We start from the raw sequence: 20,089 nt of genomic DNA on the forward strand, positions 1-20,089 counted from the left end.
CTTGTTAATTATGCTAACAACATTCTACTAACTTGTTAATCATGCTAACAACATGCTAATCATGTTACTAACTTCCTAATCATGTTAGCAACAAGCTAGTAACTGGCTAATCATGCTAGTAACATGTTAATAACTTGACAATTGTGCTAGAAACATGTTAGCAACATGATAATTATGGTAGCAACAAGCTAGTAACATGCTAATCATGTTAAAAACATCTTAGTAATATGTTAATGATGCTAGCAACATGCTAATCAGGCAATAAACATGCTAGTAACTTGTTAATATGGCAACAACATGCTAATAACTTGCTAATCATGCTACTAACTTGCTAATATACTAACAACATGCTAGTAACATGCTAATAACATGCTTATAATACTAACAACATTGTAATCAGCCTACAAAAATGCAAGCAACAAGCCAATCATGTTAAAACATGCTAACAACATGATAAATCATGTAAGCAATGTGCTAAAACATCAACTATCATAATTTTACAAATGCTTCAAACTTTCAGGCTAGGCTTTCCCAAGCCAACTCAATGTTTGTTCTCAAATTATACTCATCTAGTTGTAATGTATTGTCTGTTATGAACACACTGGTTTGTAGTGCAAACTGTTACCGTTTACTGCACACTGTTATTCTTCTCGTTATTTCCCTACAGCAGCTAATGAACCGGAAGTCTCACCCATAGGCTTATTTCCGCATTAAAGAATAAGGTGGATATATACAAATATATAAAGCTGATATAGGCTTTTCGTAAGTATTGTTGTGTTCTCCAAGAAACTTTGCATTTGCTCACAAAAGCACTGTATTCATTCTGTGTTGTCAGCGATTCCTTTGCATTTATATTTTGGTGGATAGTGTGGCAGTGTAGGTGAAAAGACATTAGTTAGTTACTTAATTCAGGAGCTGAATTCTAAAACCTATAGTAAAGTAAAGCCTTCATTTCTTTTAGATCACCACAGGTGTTTCCAAAAGTGCCAAGACTACCGTGTAGACTAATTTAGTCTACAAAGTGACTGAGCGAGAGGAAAAAAAGCGAGAGGATATGGGGGGTCTATTCAGCCCCTCAGTCTATGTCAAGTCTCTGTGGCCATTTGTCAGGAAGCATGAATGCTTGCCTTCATCTTCTCCCTTTTTTTCTTCTTTAGGCCAACCACAGTTCAGCTTTAAGCTGATTTTGCCTCTCTTCTTTGTGGGCCGAGAGTAGTCCGTTCTTCCGTGGGCCAATGGCCTATAAGTTTAGGAGTGACATCACTGCCAGATTATGCTCTTGCCAAGTGTCATGAAAGAAACTCTCCCCGTTGTTCCCCAATGAAAAGAAAAGAGGCAAAGAGGCTCTGGGAAACCCTGACACTCCTCCTTGCCTGCCATGGGAACTGTTAACACAGAAGAGAAAATATTTCAGTTGACAATGCACAGATTGTAATCAGGCACCGTTCCAGCACCGGACCACGGTTTACTCTGGGACTGCTTTTAATTTTAGGCCAGTCTTGTTGCATAATGGCTAGTTATGTTTAGTGTGAGACTGATTCAAACAAATGTGTCTTCATGTGGTGTCAGTTTCACAGCTTCAGTCACGGAGAGATGTCTATGTGTAAACTGAGATCACACATCCTTTCATGTCTCAAAATCAATAGCCATCTGTGGCACATATGTCTCAATATTGATTTTCTTGTCCTTGTTGAATCAATGAGCACCATTCAAAATAGCATAGTAGTCTAATGTCACAAATGTGCATGTGTAGTATTTTTTTGTTTCAGTATTAACGCGATATGAAAACATTCATAATATATATCTTATAAAAAATATATATCTAACATGCAGTTGGGGTTTTTTTAGAGTAGGCTCTGTTAGGAATAGTCCCTGTTGGCTTGGAGATGTTTAAGATTTTTTTTGGATGCTTGAATAGCAGTCTGGCAGAAACCTTGAATAGCTCAAAGCAGGGTCTGCATACCAATGCAGTTACCACTTGGCACTATTGGCAGCTTTTTGTAGTATTGTGAGAGTGATAGATTTAAAGAAATGCAGATATGGGCATATTTCTGAATTCTTAATCTTTTTGATTCATCTCAGTGAATGTTATTTTAATTAGGTATTTAGATGTAGCTGTTTAATTTTACATTACATTTATTTAAATGTAGTTTCTGACAAGACTTATGAGTAGTGAAAGATGTTTTACATGAATACACTTTTGAAATGCTATTCATTTGAGTAATTTATCTAACAAAACCTTTACATTTTAACTTGCGTACTCACAAAAATCAGGACCAAAAAGGTTACATGAGAGCATATTGCAGTAATGCCACCTACTGGTGACAGTGGATGTTGACAAAATGGCCTGGGGTGATATTGAAATACAGTAGTTCCTCAAAATGACCTGAACAGAGAAGAAAAGACAAAACAGTTGTTGTGATTATTGCAAACATTTATTTCTTCTAAAACTGAAATCAAAGCAGAATTTAAGTCTGTATTACAGTTTCAATAGCATTTACAGTTGCATACAGGCCTTTTTTGACCATATTGTTGATTCTCATGAGAGCTTTACAAATATGAATTCAGTTTATGGCTATACATTGTTCAGAGAATGTACATTGTAATGTAATTTGTTTTGCACTTTGAATATCTGACCACAAAAACATGCAAAAGACCAAGAAAAAAAAGAATGAGGACAATATTACATAATATATTTTTAGAGAAACATCATTCCAACTACAAAAGCACAAATTAAATATGGTCTGGTTTAGATACATTTTTAAACAATGCAAACATCATGCAAAACTATCCTTGAGGAAAAGATTTTTTAAATATTTACTGTAAATTTTATTTAATAATAACACTATGCAAATTTTTAAGTACTAAATGAACTACTGAAAAATGCTGTTATTTATTTCTGCACAGTTTGCATGAAAACAATAAGCTCATAATCTATCATGGTTAAAGTAACTATTTTTAAAAAGTCCAAAAAAGACCGATTTCTGTTACAAATGAGCATTGCTATAATAAGCATTTGTACAGGTGACCATACATGCTCTTTTTCCCCAGACACATCCTGGTCGGGATTTCTACATTGCCTAAATTGTCCGGATTTTGGCTTAGTTTTCTTACTGACTTTCTTTCTACAGTCCTCATACACATGTACACATATCTGCATTGCTTTGACCGTTCTCTGTAGATCCCACCTTCTCGCACACCACAGTTGGTCGATTAAATACAATACCTGCACGCTCATCAAACTACTTTACAGTCATTACCTTCAGGAAGTACAAAAACAAAGCCAAAACCCAGACATTTTAGGCCATTTAGAAATCCTGGCCAGGGAAAAACAGAATGTACAGTCATGTTATTGTACATCAGAGAAAAAGCTCTTTGTACAGACATGAGTTTATTCTCTATGGAGCCACATGCTGAACTCCTACAGAAAAGACAGCGGCAGTAAAAGAAATGTCTCTGGGGTGGCCCATTGGCACAGGAGTTTAATGGTGTGTTTTACTAGTACACACCATTAAACACTCACTAACATCATTAAATCATGTAATGGAGTAATGAGCTAGGAAGCCACCAGGGGCAGTGCTGAGAAACACTGTGGTTGCATGCAAAACATTTCATTTGGCACATTATTTTATCCCATACTAAAAAAGGTTCTGTATGAGTATAATGTGCAATTGAACAATTTTTGTAACACAATTCAGAATGCCATTTAACTGACTCTTCTATATTAGGTAGGTCTATCCATGTAATATTGCAAAAACACCTCCATATTTTTACAGTCATATCTTACATAAACTATTCATGTTATGCGGAGAAATGTTAAAACAGTAGTGTTTGCAATGTAGTGTATTAAAATAATGTAGTTGCCTTGATGTTTAATGCATTTTCCTGGATTTAGCACCACAATACAGTTTCATTTTGTTATGAAAAATCCAGTGTGTTTATTTACATAGAGCACTGAACAAACATATTTGGTTCCTCTGGGAAGTATAGATTTCTATATATATATAAAAAGAAATAAAATAAAAAATAAAATAAAAAGATGTATACATTCAGAGGAACTGTGCTTACTGTGCAAAGCCCTTACTTTTCAGTGCAGTTGTTACTTCTGTAAACAGTTTAGTAAACAGTATTAATAAGAAAAGATGCATGAAATAGTTGTTTACTTATTTCCTGATCTATTATATCCTCCTTTCCAGTTGTGTGATCAGTGAACAAACCCCATTCTGACAGAAAACACAGTGGAATGCTTTGAATTAGCACCCCATCAAAATGAGGTCATGTTCCATGTATATATCAAATCTTACGTTCCTGAACATTCCTGAAAGGAAGTTAGTTCTTTCGTTACTTCCTGTCAGTGCTGTCTGGATAAACCATACTCACATTCCTTCTTGGACATGTATATAAGACAGAAACAGATATTAATCATTCTGAAACAAAAGGCAAATCCACAATACCGATTACAAGACGGATAGCCTTAAGATGACATAATAAATAGTGCAACACTTGCAACCTCTGTCCTTTAAACATTTTGAGAAGGAAGTTTTCCAGTTTTGAAATCCAGGTAGTGACTTAAATCTTTCTCATTTCTTGGTCATTGTTGGTGTAATGCTTTAGGACCTACTGTGAACCTCTCCGCTGCATCAGAGCAGCAGGTTTCTTAGGTTTAGAGGTCCATCTTCATTGGCTTTGCCACGTTGATTAACATCAGACTCCGAGGTTTGACTGGACTCACCACAGTGGTGGTGAAAAGGGGAAGAACGGATACTGAGTATCATCTTCATCCACAAAGAAACACTGGAAGTAGGGAACGTCCTCTGTAGTGGAGAAGACATTAGATTGATTCATCAATAGATTCATCATTGAATGAATGGTCTTTGACCTTTTTCTCTGATTTTTAAATGTTATCTATTGTCAAGATGGTTTATATATTGCTACAAGATTGCTTTTAAAGAATATGTGCATGTACATAATATATGGAATCAGTGTTGCCAAGTCTGTGTTTTTCCCACAGAATTGGGTTACTCTAACACTGTTGTCGCAGGTTGTTTTTTGACCTCAATAATGTGATATTTAGGAGGAACACCACCAAAAAACGTGTATTTTATCCCGCTGGAATGTGATTTTCAGGCCAGTTTTGAGTAGCAATTGTGTAGGTTTTGTTGTGAAAACCTGGCAACCCTGTATGGAATGATCAAAAGGCAGATAAAGGTTCATCATAGTGACAAAAACTTACCCTCCTCTATCTCTGGAATATCTTTGGTGACATCAGGTTCTGAAACACATTTAGAAACACAAAGTTTATTCTAGTTAGTTGACAGCATCTCTAATGTTCATTTACTTTAAGTTGTTTAAGATGTTAATAAAAACTATAAAAGTTTATTTTGTTGTGATTTAAGTATTTCAGCTATATGTATATACACACATGTATAAATATCTTACCTTTTATTTCCTTGTCCACAACAGCTTCCTTCTCAGTTGGCTCGACTACTGATTACAGAACATTCACAAAACATCAGGTAAAAGTTTGTTATACAACTTTATAACTGTTAAACTTAAAAATTTAAAATCAAATACAAAACGCATACCTTTTTCTTTGACCAGCTCAGGTTCTAAAATAAAAGAAAATAGCTGTGTTAAAAATACGCTGTGAAGCACGCTCATACATTTCTTTTTACTCTGATGGACTGGCAAATGGATTCCTGTTTGTTATGTGCTCTGATCTTCTTAGACATGTGAGATTAATATTTAAAAAATTATTTTTAAGGAATATCAGATTCCAGTTCATGTCTACAAATGCATTAGCAAGTATGTAGATGAAAAGGTTTCTATACTCATGAGTTAACTATTATGTACTAGCCAGACATCATATGATCAACTATTAATGTCAAGCCTATTGATGAAAATATAAAATAATGAATATGAACATAAATGACAAACAACATTAAAAGTCTGTGTTAGTATATGTAATTACTCTGTGCCATAGTACCTTTCTGTAAAGGTTTCTTTACTTCTTTAACCGTCTCGTGGGTGATTTCTAGCAACATAAAAGAGATTTTTATTCATTGACAACAATAACAACTTATTTTTTACTAAGTATCCCCTTACAAAATAAGGTCACTGCAGTAGATGTTTTTTTTTTTTTTTTTAAAAACACATCAATTTTTAAAAGTAAATATTATTGTTACCTTTCTTTTTGAGCTCTGGTCTGATCTTAGCGTTTGGAGCCTCTTTTTCTAGAATAGAAAAGTTGATCAAATATAATGGATATAAATATATGTGGATATAAATGTGACCCTGGACCGCAAAACCGATTGTAAGGGTCAGTTTTTTGAAATTGAGATTTATACATTCATACATTTTACATCTGAAAGCTGAATAAATAAGGATCCCAATGGTGTATGGTTTGTTTGATAGGACAATATTTGGCTGAGATACAACTATTTGAAAATCTGGAATCTGAGGGTGCAAAAAAATCAAAATATTGAGAAAATTGCCTTCAAAGTTAGGGTTAGGGTTAGGGTTATTAAGTACTTAGCAATGGATTTTACTAATCAAAAAATAAGTTTTGATATATTTACGGTGGGAAATGTACAAAATATCTTCATGGAACATGATCTTTACTTAATATCCTAATGATTTTTGGCATAAAAGAAAAATCTATCATTTTGACCCATATAATGTATTTTTGCCTATTGCTACAAAAATACCTGTGCTACTTAAAACTGGTTTTGTGGTCCAGGGTCACATATCATTTGCTGTGATAAATAACACTTCAAACAAGAAAACTAATATAAACTAATATTTCCATAAAAATAATCAACTGATTTAGATTTTTATGTCTTAATTGCCAAAAATCACAAAATACATAAAATCACTTCAATAAATGTTGTCAGTTTTCATATATATATTTGTGTAATGCAGCTGCTGATACATAGCTTTCCAAAATACCTTTCTTTGCAGGTGCTGCTTTAGTGATGTTTTTCAGTGCATCACGTTCTGTGAAGAAGAAAAACTAGTTAAGATGCATGCAAGCTTTAACTTCATACTAGGACAGAAACAGCTAGATATAATTTACATTCATCTTGTACTATATATATGCAAAGTACAGAGCTGGTAAAAAGACAATATGGGTAAGAAATAAAAATAAATTATACATAAGCAGAAGAGCCAGTCTGACTTGTCTCTGGCAACTTTCAATAGAAAAAAAAGAAAAAAAAATCCTGAAAATGAGTAAGTAAAATAGTAGGTTGTATAAGAGAATTACCTGCTTTAATACGTGCTGTCCTAGTAACGTTCATCAGAGCATCACGGTCTAGAAAGGAAAAAAAGTTCAGTCACTCGCATGTGAACATTACAGTGGCAATCAGTTCCTGTTAAGTTGTAGCATGTTATGTCTATAATTCATGACCAGCTTGTGTTATTGAGAAGTTTTAATACCTTTTCTGGCTGCTTTTACTTTTACACCAACAGTCTCTGGCTCTGTAAGAGACACAAGCAGCATGTGGTTTAACGTAAGCCAAGACATTATTTTTCAAGTCTATTTTCAGCCTGATAATGTCAAAACCCTACCATATTTATAACAAGTACAAAATACCTTTGATCGTTCTGTTGTCCATCCGTAAAAGTGTGATTTGATTTTGAGTGGACTCCAGATCACTCTTCATTTCACCAATATCCTTCCTCAGTAAGTCCAGAAGAGACAGTTTTTGGTTGATAGAGTTCAGGAGCTCCAAGTCCAAACCAAGAAGACCAACATCATCTGTGTATTCAGAAGTATTTTGCTTTTTAATAAAAGCTTTCATTATTCATCTACACTATGAAACAAACAAAAAAACAGTACATTTTCAAAAAGACGTGCAAAAGTCGACTTCAGGCTCTATAAAACAGTATTGTTTCAAGCGATAATCATTTTATATAATCGTACAATAGAAAGCTACAGGCAGGATGATTTCATTGTCATCCATACCTTTCTTTACAGGAGCTGGCTTAACTTTCTCCTTAATGACTTCAGCCACTGAAAAGGAAATAACGTAATTAATTTTTTACATTTAAATATGATTGTCTTTAAATTGGTAAGTAGGTAAAATATTACTCTAGTAAATAACTCTTACCTTTCTTCTCAGGGACTGGTTTAGCTTTCTCCTTGATGACTTCAGCCTCTAAAATAATTATAAAATAGCATTTATAGCAAATAAAAAACTTAATATAGCATGATGTAATATTCTGCTTGGGAATATTGTTCATGCGATTGTAAACACAGTAAATCAAACCTTTCTTCACAGGAGCTGGTTTAGCTTTCTCTTTGACAATTATCGCCTCTAAAATAGTAATAGCAATAAAAAAAAACATTGAAAAAAAGCCTAATGTCTTGGCTAAAAATTGATGACTCAGCTAAAACAACCTGATTATTTTAAGAGGCTGAAATCGGATTTACTTCACATGATATCAAACTAAAAACAGAAGCAAATAACCACATACCTTTCTTCACAGGGGCTGGTTTAACTTCTTTTATGACTACAGCTTCTGAATTAGAGACAATGAAAAACATTCATAAATGTAGAATAGTGTATTAAATAGTTTAATATACCTTAAAGGAGAAGTTCACTTCCAGAACAACAATTCACAAATAATTTACTCACCCCCTTGTCATCCAAGATGTTCATGTCTTTCTGTCTTCAGTTGGAAAGAAATTATGTTTTTTGAGGAAAGCATTTCAGGATTTTTCTTCATATAATGGTCTTCAGTTGTGTCCCCGATTTTGAACTTCCAAAATGTAGTTTAAATGCAGTTTCAAAGGGCTCTAAATGATCCCACGGAAGAAGGGTCTTATCTAGCCAAACAATCTGTCATTTTTTGGGGAAAATAAAAATGTGTATACTTTTTAAGCACAAAAGCTTGTGTAGCACAGGTTCTGGGATGTGCGTTCACAACGCTACGTACTATTGAATCATGTCAAAAGGTCACGCAGAACGTAGGTGGAACCACAGACCCAGTGTTTACAAAGCAAACGAGCAAAGACTAATAAAGTGCAAGTAAGTCAAAAACGATGTCGGATGATTCTGAAGTTGCAGGAGAAAATAAGATGGAGTTTTTCGCCATACTCTACCTTTTTTAGCCGGAGTACACAGACGATGAACTTAGACGTGACTCGTAGTAGTGATGGGAAATTAGGATCATTTTACCAACTCGGATCTTTGAGTCTCGTTCAGCAAAATGAACGAATCTTTTTTCGAGTCATTTCGTTAATTTTAGCAAAATCAGCATCACGTGACAGCCCCCATAAGATGAACGAACGATTCAAAAAACCCAAAGACAGGTGAACTAATTCCAGTACAGAACCTAATAGGATGTTGCGCATGCGAGACTGAACGAATCACTCCCCGAGACGACTTGTTCTTCGTGGGTCACATTAAAGATTCGTTCAAAATGAACGAGTTGTTCAAAATGAATGAACCGTTCAAGAACAACCCGTGGACGCACATCCGAGAGCCTGTGCTACGCGAGCTTTTGTGCTTTTTATTTTTTGAAAAAAATGACCCATCGTTTCACTAGATAAGACCCTTCTTCCTCAGTTGGGATCACTTAGAGCCCTTTGTAGCTGCATTTGAACTACATTTTGAAAGTTCAGAATCGGGGGCACAACTGAAGTCCATTATATGAAGAAAAATCCTGAAATGCTTTCCTCAAAAACCACAATTTCTTTATGACTGAAGACAGAAAGACATGAACATCTTGGATGACAAGGGGGTGAGTAAATTATTTGTAAATTGTTGTTCTGGAAGTGGACTTCTCCTTTAACACTTAAATGCATAAATGTTTCGCCAATCATTATTACATATTCGGGTCTTTAGCAACCTATATATCCAGCACGGATGGATCTTTAACTTCCGCAAAAGCAAAAGACTCTCTTGATATTTTTTTTTGAAATATTTATTTTTTGGCATTTTGCCTTTATTATAACAGGACAGTTTAGAAGTGACAGGAAGCGAAGTGAGAGAGAGAGATGGTGGCGGGATCAGGAAAGGTCCCCGAGTCGGGATTCGAACATGTGACGCCCAGAGCACAACGACGCCAACATCAACTTGGATCAATTTGAGCAGATGATTTTACCATTGTCGTCATCATCAGAGCGAACTTCCACATTACGTATCCTACTCATATTCACGCTCTCAACCATATTCTCAAAACTATTATTTTAAATGACTTTAAAGTCAATATTTCGATCACTGGCAGCTTATTCACCACATCCACCATCAAATAACAGTGGCATTTATATTTTATTGTGTACAGTAATTGCTCTGCAGTCTTTTGTTTTATGCCTGCGATAGTTATGAGTGAAACATCACGTCATTATAGTTGATCAAACAGTGCCACCTCGAGGAATAAAGGTGAATTGCACTTATTGAGTAATCAAATATTTACATATTTTTGCACACAAAAAATATACTTAAACTATTACACACCTTGGGTCTCTAGCGACCCTATACACTTTACAAAAAAATGAATCATAAAATAGATATTTATATATATATATATATATATATACATATTTTTTAAATTGTTATAGTGTTTATAATGAATAGATTGAGGAATACTAAGAACGATGATGTCAAACCTAAAAAAATGAAGGAGGGAGAGGGTAGTGTACCTAAACACCAGAGGTATGCATTTAAGGGTTAAACTTCATTCTATCAGATGTTAAAAGGCATTAATCTAAAAAAAAAGTACCTTTCTTTGGTGCTGGCTTTGGCTTTTCTTTGGTTATTTCAGGTTCTGTAAAACATGGCAGTAGGATTTTACAATAGTACATAACAAATAGAAAAAAAATGGACAGTTTTTAATTAAATTGTCAACTAGATAAGTACCCTTTTCTTTAAGAACTGGTTTTGCCTTTTCCTTTGGGACCTCAACTAAAAAGCAGCGAAACAAAAAAAGGATTTGTCTCTAAGAAAATCTTGGAATATGAAAACATCTATATGGTATTCACAGATGTATTCAAATGTGCAAACGTTAAAAATAAGCATAGATTGCACCATATATTAATACCTTTCTTTGTAGGTTCTGGTTTCTTTGCAGGTTCAGGTGTCTTTTCTTTATGAACTTCAGGCTCTATAAAAAAGCAGTTTCAAGTGATGATTGATCACACATTGGAAAGCAACACCATTAAAAAGTGATTTTATTCACATCAATACCTTTCTTCACAGGAGTTGGTTTAACTTTCTCCTTGACTTCAGCCTCTGCAATTATGACAATATAAGAATGTTTATTTGCACAATCTTAATTATGGCTTAAGGATGATGTCAATTTAATAACACAGTAAATCAAACCTTTTTTCTCGGGAGCTGGCTTAGCTTTCTCCTTGATGACTTCAGCCTCTAAAAACCACGATAATATAATATATTTAAAGCTTTAGCACTGTCTTAAACCTGGGCAAAACAGAAATATATTTTGGCATTGTCTTTCAAAAATAAATCACAGTACCTTTCTTTGGTGCTGGCTTTGGCTTTTCTTTGATTATCTCAGGTGCTGCAAAATATTGGGGTTTAACTTCAAACCATTTTAGAAAATCAGCAGATATTTCAGTTTCAAACACCTAACAATGGACTCCAATATATTTTAGATAAATTTAGCCTTTTAAATTCTGATATAAAGTATGTTCTCTCAAATCTTCTATGGGAAAATCTCACCTATTTTAGGTGCTGGAGCCTTTTCTTTAGCAACTTCAGGCTCTATAAAACCATTTAAATTCATTTAATGAATAATCATCATACAGAAATAAGCAACAGAATATGCAGGATGATTTCATTGTCATCCATACCTTTCTTTACAGGAGCTGGTGTAACTTTCTTTTTGATGACTTCAGCTTCTGAAATAAAAATATTTTGCTGAATGAGAAAAACTTGATTCAAGTAAATTTAAGGGTGGTCTTTAACTTGACAGCACACATCAAGCTACAATAAGTCTTAATAACTCTTACCTTTCTTCTCAGGAGCTGGTTTAGGTTTCTCCTTAATGACTTCAGCTTCTAAAATATATTTTAAATATAAATTGAAAAATACAAACAATTAGCACTCTTAAAAAAGGCCATGGGAAAAACTTTTTAGGCATTATTACCACTAATACATATAAGCAATTTACTAAACTGTTGATGTTTAATATTTTAAGCATGATGTTAAATTTCTTTGGCAAGTTTTCATTACATTTTAAAGCAAATCAAACCTTTCTTCTCAGGAGCTGGTTTAACTTTCTCTTTGATGACTTCAGGCTCTAAAATTTTGATATAAAATATGTAAAGCATTAACATTGTCTTAAAACTGGCAAAAATAGAAAGTTAAAAAATAGTTTTGCCATTGTTTTTCACAGGTAAATTGAATTACCTTTCTTTGGTGCTGGCTTTGGCTTTTCTTTGATGATCTGAGGTGCTGCAAAACAATTAAAACAATTTAAAATTTGAGGTAGATATTTAAGTGCCTAACAATGAAGTTTAATACTTTTTTAATATCTTTAGCTTTTAAAATGTTGAGTTACATAAAATATTTTTGTCATTTTTTCTCAAAATCTCACCTATTTTTGGTGCCGGTTCAGGTGCCTTTTCTTTAGCAACTTCAGGCTCTATAAAAGTTTTAGTTTGTGAATATAATACGTATGATTCACATGATGATTGTTATTACATAATTATCATCACATACTGGAAAACAACAACATATACAGGATGATTTCACTGATATTTCTACCTTTCTTTACAGGAGCCGGTTTAACTTTCTCCTTGATGACTTCAGCTTCTGAAATGATGAAAATATTTAGAGAATGAGAAAACTTAAGTAGCATCATTGAGTTTGAGTAAATTTGAGATTTGTCTTTGACTTAAGCACATATCAAGTCTCAATAACTCTTACCTTTTTTCTCAGGAGCTGGTTTAGGTTTCTCCTTGATGACTTCAGCCTCTAAAATGTTGATAATATTAAATAAAAAGACTTTTTAGCATGATGTTGTATTTTCTCTATTTTTTTCATTACGCTTTAATGTAAATCGAACCTTTCTTTGCAGGGGCTGGTTTAGGTTTCTCTTTGATGACTTCTGAAATAGTCAAAATATAAACATTCAGAGAAGACAAAATACATACAATAGAGTATTATTGTAGTACTCTAAACTGGGCAGAAAGTTTGCATGAAAGCACACATTAGTGGCCTGTGTTGAAAAAAAAAAATCACCTTTTTTGGGTTTTGGTTCAGGTGCCTTTTCTTTAGGAACTTCAGGCTCTGTAAAACAGTGTTTTTCATTCATTATACAGGAAGAAGTGACAACATATCCAAGATGATTTCATTGATATTCATACCTTTCTTTACAGCAGCTGGTTTAACTTTCTCCTTGATGACATCAGCCTCTGAAATGAGAAAGAATGAGAAAACTTCAGTATCATCATTGAATTTGAGTAAATTTGAGATCTGACTTTAACTTGAGCACATATAAAGCCACAATAACTGTAACTCTTACCTTTCTTTGCAGGGGCTGGTTTAGGTTTCTCTTTGATAACTTCTGGAATTGTCAAAATATAAGCATATTCAGAAAAGACAAAATACATATAATAGAGTATTAAATTAGACGTCCACTTCCAAAACAAAAATTCACATATAATGTGAATTGGAAGACAAGGGGGTTCATGTCTTTCTTTCTTCAGTCGTAAAGAAATTATGTTTTTTTCTTCATTTGATGGACTGATATGGTGCCCTGATTTTGAACTTCCCAAATGTGGTTGTAAACGATCCCAGCCGAGGAAGAAGGGTCTTATCTAGCGAAACGATCGGTTATTTTCATTAAAAAAAGACAATTGAAATACTTTTTAACCTCATACGCTCGTCTTGCCTTTCTCTCCCTGAACTCCATGTATTCTGACTCAAGACAGTTAGGGTATGTTGAAAAACTCCAATTGTATTTTCTCCCTTAACTTCAAAAATCATTTCAAAATCATCCTACATCACTGCAGAGGTTTGACCCTGTCTTTGTAACGTGAACATGCAAAGAAGATCAAACACCTTTAACAGAAAATATAGGATGATTTCGAAGTTGAGGGAGAACATGAGATGGGAGTTTTTCGACATACCCTAACTGTTATGAACCAGAACAAAAACAGTCCAGGCAGAGTAAGACAAGATGAGCGTCTGACATTAAAACGTATATAAATTGTGTTCTTTTTATTAAAATAACCGATCGTTTCGCTAGATAAGACCCTTCTTTCTTGGCTGGGATCATTTACAACTGCATTTGGAATCGTTTGAAGCCGCATTTAAACTGCATTTTGGTTGATGATAAATATTGGGGTTTAACTTCAAACCATTTTAGAAAACCAGGCAGATATTTCAGTTTCAAACACCTAACAGTGGACTCCAATACATTCTAAATGAATTTAAACTTTTAGCTTCTGAGATAAAGTATGTTCTCTCAAATTTTCTATGGATAAATCTCACCTATTTTAGGTGCCGGAGCCTTTTCTTTAGCAACTTCAGGCTCTATAAAACAATTTAAATTCACGTAATGAATAATCATCATACAGAAATAATCAACAGAATATGCAGGATGATTTCATTGTCATCCATACCTTTCTTAACAGGAGCTGGTGCAACTTTCTTTTTGATAACTTCAGCTTCTGAAATAAAAATATTACTCTGAATGAGAAAAACTTGATTATAGTAAATTTAAGGGTGGTATATAAACATTCAGAGAAGACAAAATACATATACAATAGTATTATTGTACTACTCTAAACTGGGCAAAAAGTTTGCATGAAAGCATCTATACATCTATAGTCACTATACAGTTGTGTAAAAGCAACACAAGCTGATTTCACAAACACACATACCTTTCTTTACAGGAGCTGGTTTAACTTTTTCCTTGAGTTCAGCCTCTACAACAGGAATAATGTAGAAATATTTAGTGGAGACTTTTTTTAAACAATCTTAGTTTTTTTTCCTCACTAATAATGTTAATTTAATTCTTAATACAGTAAATCGAACCTTTCTTCTCAGGGGCTGGTTTTACTTTCTCCTTGATGACTTCAGCTTCTAAAAGTTTGAAAATACAGACATTTGGAGATGTATTTGAGTATTATGATAGCTGCCGAGATAAAAAATTTATATTACTTTTTTATGACTTTATTTTCTTGGGTTGGGAAATAAGCTCACCTTTTTTGGGTTTTGGTTCAGGAGCCTTTTCTTTAGGAACTTCAGGCTCTATAAAACAGAATGTTTTCATGTGACAATTGAATAATTATACAGTGGAAAGTGACAACATGTGCAGGATGATTTCATTGATATTCATACCTTTCTTTACAGGAGCTGGTTTAACTTTCTCCTTGATGACTTCAGCCTCTGACATGGCAATGATAAAATTTAGAGGTTGTAAAATCTTATTTTGCATTAAATCATGGGTTAATTTTCATTTTTTGTTTGAACTAACCCTTTAACACAGCATAAAATCACACAATGTAAAAAAAAAAAAAAAACTAACTTAAAAAATTAACTCTTACCCTTCTTTTCAGGGGCTAGTTTAGCTTTCTCTTTGACTTCAGCCTCTGAAAAGATAAACCTTTTTTAGCATAAATCTTTTTCTCATTGATAGCATTAATTTAATTGTTAATGCACAAAATCAAACCTTTCTTCTCAGGGGCTGGTTTTACTTTCTCTTTGATGACTTTAGGTACTAAATTGTAAAAATATAAACATTTAGAGAACACAAAATACATATACTAGAGTATTACTCTAATCTTCAATGGGAAAGTTTACATTAAAACACATATTATGTGCAAAGTCACCTCTTTTGGGTTTTGGTTCTGGAGCCTTTTCTTTAGGAACCTCAGGCTCTATAAAACAGTATTTTTGCATGTGATAATTGAGTCATTATATAGTGAGAAGGACATAGTAACACATCACGATTTCATTCACATCCATACCTTTCTTTACAGGAGCTGGTTTAACTTTCTCCTTGATGACTTCAGCCTCTGAAACAGCAATGATAAAGAGAGATAGGCGATAATATAAGAGATCGTAAAATATATTTATGAGAAAATCCTTAACACAAAGGGGGAAAAAAAAAATCACCAAAAATAGTTAACTCTTACCTTTCTTTTCAGGAGCTGGTTTAGCTTTCTCCTTGACTTCAGCCTCTAACATGATGATGACATAGAAGCATTAGCATTTGAAACCAGGGACTTTTTTGGCATTATTCTTATAAAAAACTGCAGTACCTTTCTTTGGTGCTGGCTTTGGTTTTTCTTTAGTTATCTCGGGTGCTGCAAAACATAAGAGTTTAACTTCAGAACATTAACTTTAAAATAGCAGCTGTGATGTTCTGATACAGTAACTTAACACCTAATGTCTCTAATACCTTGTAATACATGTTTCGGTAACATTAGCAGAGCAAACACAGAAACAAGTCATAACTGATTATTTTTGCCAACATTTGCTGTTGTGTTGATAAGTCAGCAATATTCAGGTCATGGTCAGTCAGGTCATACACTAAGTATGTACCTTTTTCTTTAGGGACTAATTTTGCCTTTTCCTTTGGAACTTCAACTGAAAGGGATTAGAAAAATAAAGATGTTTCAGAGCAAAACCTTACAAACTGAAACAAAACATTCAGCTTTTCAAAACTGCACAAGTTACCAAAAACACACACATATAATACCTCTCTTTGCAGGTTCTGGTGTTGGTTCAAGTGCCTTTTCTTTAGGAACCTCTGGCTCTATAAAACAGTATGGTTTGTTGATAAATGATCGCCATATATTATGAAAGCAACAATATGTGCAGATTGTTTAAAGGGGTCATCGGATGCAGTTGATATGATTCTTTAGGGTCTTAATGAAAAGTCTATAATATACTTTGGTTAAAAATTCTCAATGGTTGTGTAAAACAACACCCTTTTTACCTTGCCAAAATTAGCTCTGCAAAAATCATCCCATTCTGAGGGGATTGTTCCTTTAAATGCAAATGAGCTCTGCTCGCCCCGCCCCCTCTTCTCTCTGTGGAGTGACCAGCCTGTTTACTTTAGCCACATTTAGTGCGTTTAACCACGAAACTTGCTAACTAGCACGTTATTAGGAAAGGTGATTGCAGAGATTCATAAAAAAACCCTTATACTCACTTCTGCTGTAAGTGAAGCTGGATCACGAAAGATTCGCACAAACATAGACGCATTTATGTAGATCGGGAGGCAAATTCCCTTCACAAACAAATGTAATCCACTGCATCTTCAGCGGCTCACATGTCGGGAGTAAATGACGACCACTATGTTCATTATTAAACACCTCAATCGTTCAATCGAAGATATTCTTGTCTAACTTACATCCCTGCTCCGGCATCGAAACAGTGGAGGTCGGACTGTTACAACTGATCTGACGTAAGACGCTCATGTCAATCAACTATCATTGGAGCGGCATCTGTCTGTGTGATGCCACACCGACAGGCATCTGAGAATGGCTCGATTTGAAAAAGGGGTATTATTTTTACAGATGAATTAAAAACCACTGCATGAATTTTTATCATCATAGGGTAGATGTGTACATACACTGCCAACACACATTAATGTTCAAACAACATGTAAAAGTGAACTTTGCATCAAATGACCCCTTTGACTGAATCCATACCCTTCTTTGTAGGAGCTGGTTTAACCTTTTCCTCAATGATTTCAGCCTCTGCAATGATGATAATATACAAATGTTTATATAACATTTTGCTTATTAAAAAAAAGGTGAAATTGATTATTGACAGTAAATCAAACCTTTCTTCTTAGGGGCAGGTTTAGCTTTCTCTTTGATGACTTCAGCCTCTAAAAAACAGAAAACAGAAGAATATTTCCATTTCATAATGTTAAAGAGTAAAGTTTTTTGCTATAAATAGACTGACCATATTTTTGGTAAAAGTGTAAAATGCAAAAAGACCTTTGTGTTTGAGTTCTGGAGCCTTTTCTTTAGCAGCTTCAGGCTCTATAAAACAGCATTTGTGCATGTGTTGAATTATCATAATGTCAAAATCAGCAATGCAAGAAAATGCCATTGATCTCCCTACCTTTCTTTACAGGAGCTGGTTTAGCTTTCTCCTTGATGACTTCAGCCTCTGAAAGGAAATAATGCAAATTTATTTATTTTTTTTTAAATATTACCTTATATTTTTTTTAAAGAAAATAATAACTTCAACATGGGGGTAAAAGCACACATGATAATTTCTACCTTTCTTCTCAGGGGCTGGTTTAGCTTTTTCCTTGATGACGTCAGCTTCTAAAATGTTGATAATACAAATAATTTAACATATTATTAGCAAAATATTATATTTGGCTCACAGACAGTGTTCATTTATTTGTTAACACAGTAAAACAAACCTTTTAACTTAAGGGCTGGTTTAGCTTTTTCTTTGACAACTTCAGGTTCTATAAAACAGAAGAATATTTATGTTTCATCATGTCAAACAACAAAGCTTTTTCACAATTTTTCTTATTTTCCCATGATTAGACTGACCATATTTATGAAACAAATTTAAGATGTTCTAGAAGGCCTATGTGAAAAACTCACCTTTTTTGGGTTTCAGTTCAGGAGCCTTTTCTTTAGCAACTTCAGGCTCTATAAAACAGTATTTTTGCATGTCATAATTGATCATTATAATTAGAAATGCAAGAAAATGTCTCTGAGATACACACCTTTCTTTAAAGGAGCTGGTTTAGCTTTCTCCTTGATGACTTCTGCCTCTGAAAATGTGAGAAAAGAGAAAATATTTAGAGAATGGGCAAGATTTTATTTTATATTATTTCATATTTTTATTTTAAAAGAAAATATAATAACTTGATTTTCAGTTTGGATGAAAGCACACATGAAATTATAACTTCTACCTTTCTTTACAGGAGCTGGTTTAGCTTTCTCCTTGATGACTTCGGCCTCTGAAAAAAGCAAATAACGAGAAAATATTTAGAGAATGGGAGAGATTGTATTTTATATTATTTTCATTTTTTCATTTTTAAGGAAAATATAATAACATGATTTTTCAGGTTGGATGAAAGCACACATGAAATGATAACTTCTACCTTTCTTTACAGGAGCTGGTTTAGCTTTAGCTTTCTCCTTGATGACTTCAGCCTCTGAAAAAGTGAATAATGAGAAAATATTTAGATAATGGGCAAGAATCTATTTTATATTATTTCATATTTTTATTTTAAAGGAAAATATAATAACTTGATTTTTCATTTTGAATGAAAGCACACATGATAACTTCTACCTTTCTTTTCAGGGGCTGGTTTAGCTTTCTCTTTGATAACTTCAGCCTCTAAAATGTTGCAAAAACATTTACAAAAACATTTTAACACACTACTGAATTTGAAGGAATATTTTATACACTAATAACTTTCTTTGGTGCTGGCTTGAGTTTTTCTTTAATTATTTCAGGCTCTGCCAAACATAGAAGAGTTTAATGTTAAAAAAGCAGAACTTGAGTTGGCATATAGTTACAGCATAAATTATCATAATGATCCATATTTAGAAAAGCCAAATGGCTAGAGTCAATTAATTGACAGCACTTGCAATGCATTCACAAATCAACAAGTCATTTTCCTTTGCAACCTCGACTAGGTTTTGTTTCTAAAAATGCTTGAAATGTAAACATATTACAGCATTTAAAAAGTATATGAATACCTTTCTTTTTGGGTTCAGGTGCCTTTTCTTTAGAAACTACAGGCTCTATAAAACATTATTGTTTTCTGTTATGAATAATCATCATACAGTGAAAACAACAGTATGCACAGGATGATTTCATATCCATACCTTTCTTTTCAGAAGCTGGTTTAATTTTCTCCTTGATGACTTCAGTCTCTATAATAATGATATTACAAATATGTTTAGAGAAGCAATAACATTCTGATAATGGCATTGAAAACTGAATACACAACACAGTAAATCAAACCTTTCTTCTCAGTGGCTGGTTTAGCTTTCTCTTTAGTAACTTCAGGCTCTACAAAACAGAGCAATTTCAATAATGTCAACAATGCATTTAAATACACATTTAATCAAATACTAACAAGCACAATTGGATTTTGATTCAGGAGCCTTTTCTAT

General features: G+C 33.6%; 1 protein-coding gene across 50 annotated transcripts in view; it reads right to left on the bottom strand.

The window, feature by feature from the left end:
* Positions 1-3,477: 3,477 nt before the first annotated feature.
* si:ch211-266g18.10 (titin) overlaps positions 3,478-20,089 on the bottom strand; it is a 40,101-nt gene continuing 23,489 nt past the window's right edge. For 16 of the 50 annotated variants that reach the window (XM_051132979.1, XM_051132978.1, XM_051132947.1 and 13 more), the window contains 60 exons: positions 19,938-19,985; positions 19,799-19,846; positions 19,670-19,714; positions 19,257-19,304; positions 19,066-19,119; positions 18,874-18,921; positions 18,685-18,732; positions 18,560-18,607; positions 18,370-18,417; positions 18,221-18,268; positions 18,060-18,107; positions 17,933-17,977; positions 17,773-17,820; positions 17,639-17,686; positions 16,681-16,737; positions 16,524-16,568; positions 16,241-16,285; positions 16,115-16,159; positions 15,947-15,994; positions 15,809-15,856; positions 15,649-15,696; positions 15,524-15,568; positions 15,318-15,365; positions 15,180-15,227; positions 15,012-15,059; positions 14,858-14,902; positions 14,597-14,644; positions 14,466-14,507; positions 13,495-13,536; positions 13,337-13,384; positions 13,212-13,259; positions 13,036-13,077; positions 12,897-12,944; positions 12,735-12,782; positions 12,565-12,612; positions 12,378-12,422; positions 12,220-12,267; positions 11,978-12,025; positions 11,819-11,866; positions 11,688-11,729; positions 11,482-11,526; positions 11,328-11,375; positions 11,193-11,237; positions 11,047-11,109; positions 10,866-10,910; positions 10,729-10,773; positions 8,479-8,523; positions 8,271-8,318; positions 8,112-8,159; positions 7,967-8,014; positions 7,595-7,759; positions 7,438-7,479; positions 7,265-7,312; positions 6,949-6,996; positions 6,186-6,233; positions 5,987-6,034; positions 5,586-5,609; positions 5,440-5,487; positions 5,234-5,272; positions 3,478-4,814 (listed from right to left, as the gene is read on the bottom strand). In XM_051132979.1, the coding sequence (XP_050988936.1) occupies positions 4,729-4,814; positions 5,234-5,272; positions 5,440-5,487; positions 5,586-5,609; positions 5,987-6,034; positions 6,186-6,233; positions 6,949-6,996; positions 7,265-7,312; positions 7,438-7,479; positions 7,595-7,759; positions 7,967-8,014; positions 8,112-8,159; positions 8,271-8,318; positions 8,479-8,523; positions 10,729-10,773; positions 10,866-10,910; positions 11,047-11,109; positions 11,193-11,237; positions 11,328-11,375; positions 11,482-11,526; positions 11,688-11,729; positions 11,819-11,866; positions 11,978-12,025; positions 12,220-12,267; positions 12,378-12,422; positions 12,565-12,612; positions 12,735-12,782; positions 12,897-12,944; positions 13,036-13,077; positions 13,212-13,259; positions 13,337-13,384; positions 13,495-13,536; positions 14,466-14,507; positions 14,597-14,644; positions 14,858-14,902; positions 15,012-15,059; positions 15,180-15,227; positions 15,318-15,365; positions 15,524-15,568; positions 15,649-15,696; positions 15,809-15,856; positions 15,947-15,994; positions 16,115-16,159; positions 16,241-16,285; positions 16,524-16,568; positions 16,681-16,737; positions 17,639-17,686; positions 17,773-17,820; positions 17,933-17,977; positions 18,060-18,107; positions 18,221-18,268; positions 18,370-18,417; positions 18,560-18,607; positions 18,685-18,732; positions 18,874-18,921; positions 19,066-19,119; positions 19,257-19,304; positions 19,670-19,714; positions 19,799-19,846; positions 19,938-19,985 (2,963 nt within the window). In that variant the 3' untranslated portion in view covers positions 3,478-4,728. The remainder of the gene's footprint in view (positions 4,815-5,233; positions 5,273-5,439; positions 5,488-5,585; positions 5,610-5,986; positions 6,035-6,185; positions 6,234-6,948; positions 6,997-7,264; positions 7,313-7,437; positions 7,480-7,594; positions 7,760-7,966; positions 8,015-8,111; positions 8,160-8,270; positions 8,319-8,478; positions 8,524-10,728; positions 10,774-10,865; positions 10,911-11,046; positions 11,110-11,192; positions 11,238-11,327; positions 11,376-11,481; positions 11,527-11,687; positions 11,730-11,818; positions 11,867-11,977; positions 12,026-12,219; positions 12,268-12,377; positions 12,423-12,564; positions 12,613-12,734; positions 12,783-12,896; positions 12,945-13,035; positions 13,078-13,211; positions 13,260-13,336; positions 13,385-13,494; positions 13,537-14,465; positions 14,508-14,596; positions 14,645-14,857; positions 14,903-15,011; positions 15,060-15,179; positions 15,228-15,317; positions 15,366-15,523; positions 15,569-15,648; positions 15,697-15,808; positions 15,857-15,946; positions 15,995-16,114; positions 16,160-16,240; positions 16,286-16,523; positions 16,569-16,680; positions 16,738-17,638; positions 17,687-17,772; positions 17,821-17,932; positions 17,978-18,059; positions 18,108-18,220; positions 18,269-18,369; positions 18,418-18,559; positions 18,608-18,684; positions 18,733-18,873; positions 18,922-19,065; positions 19,120-19,256; positions 19,305-19,669; positions 19,715-19,798; positions 19,847-19,937; positions 19,986-20,089) is intronic. The other 34 variants (XM_051132941.1, XM_051132943.1, XM_051132944.1 and 31 more) reach the window with 34 other exon arrangements.

Source organism: Labeo rohita, chromosome 17 (assembly GCF_022985175.1).
Source record: "Labeo rohita strain BAU-BD-2019 chromosome 17, IGBB_LRoh.1.0, whole genome shotgun sequence".
Taxonomy (NCBI): domain Eukaryota; kingdom Metazoa; phylum Chordata; class Actinopteri; order Cypriniformes; family Cyprinidae; genus Labeo; species Labeo rohita.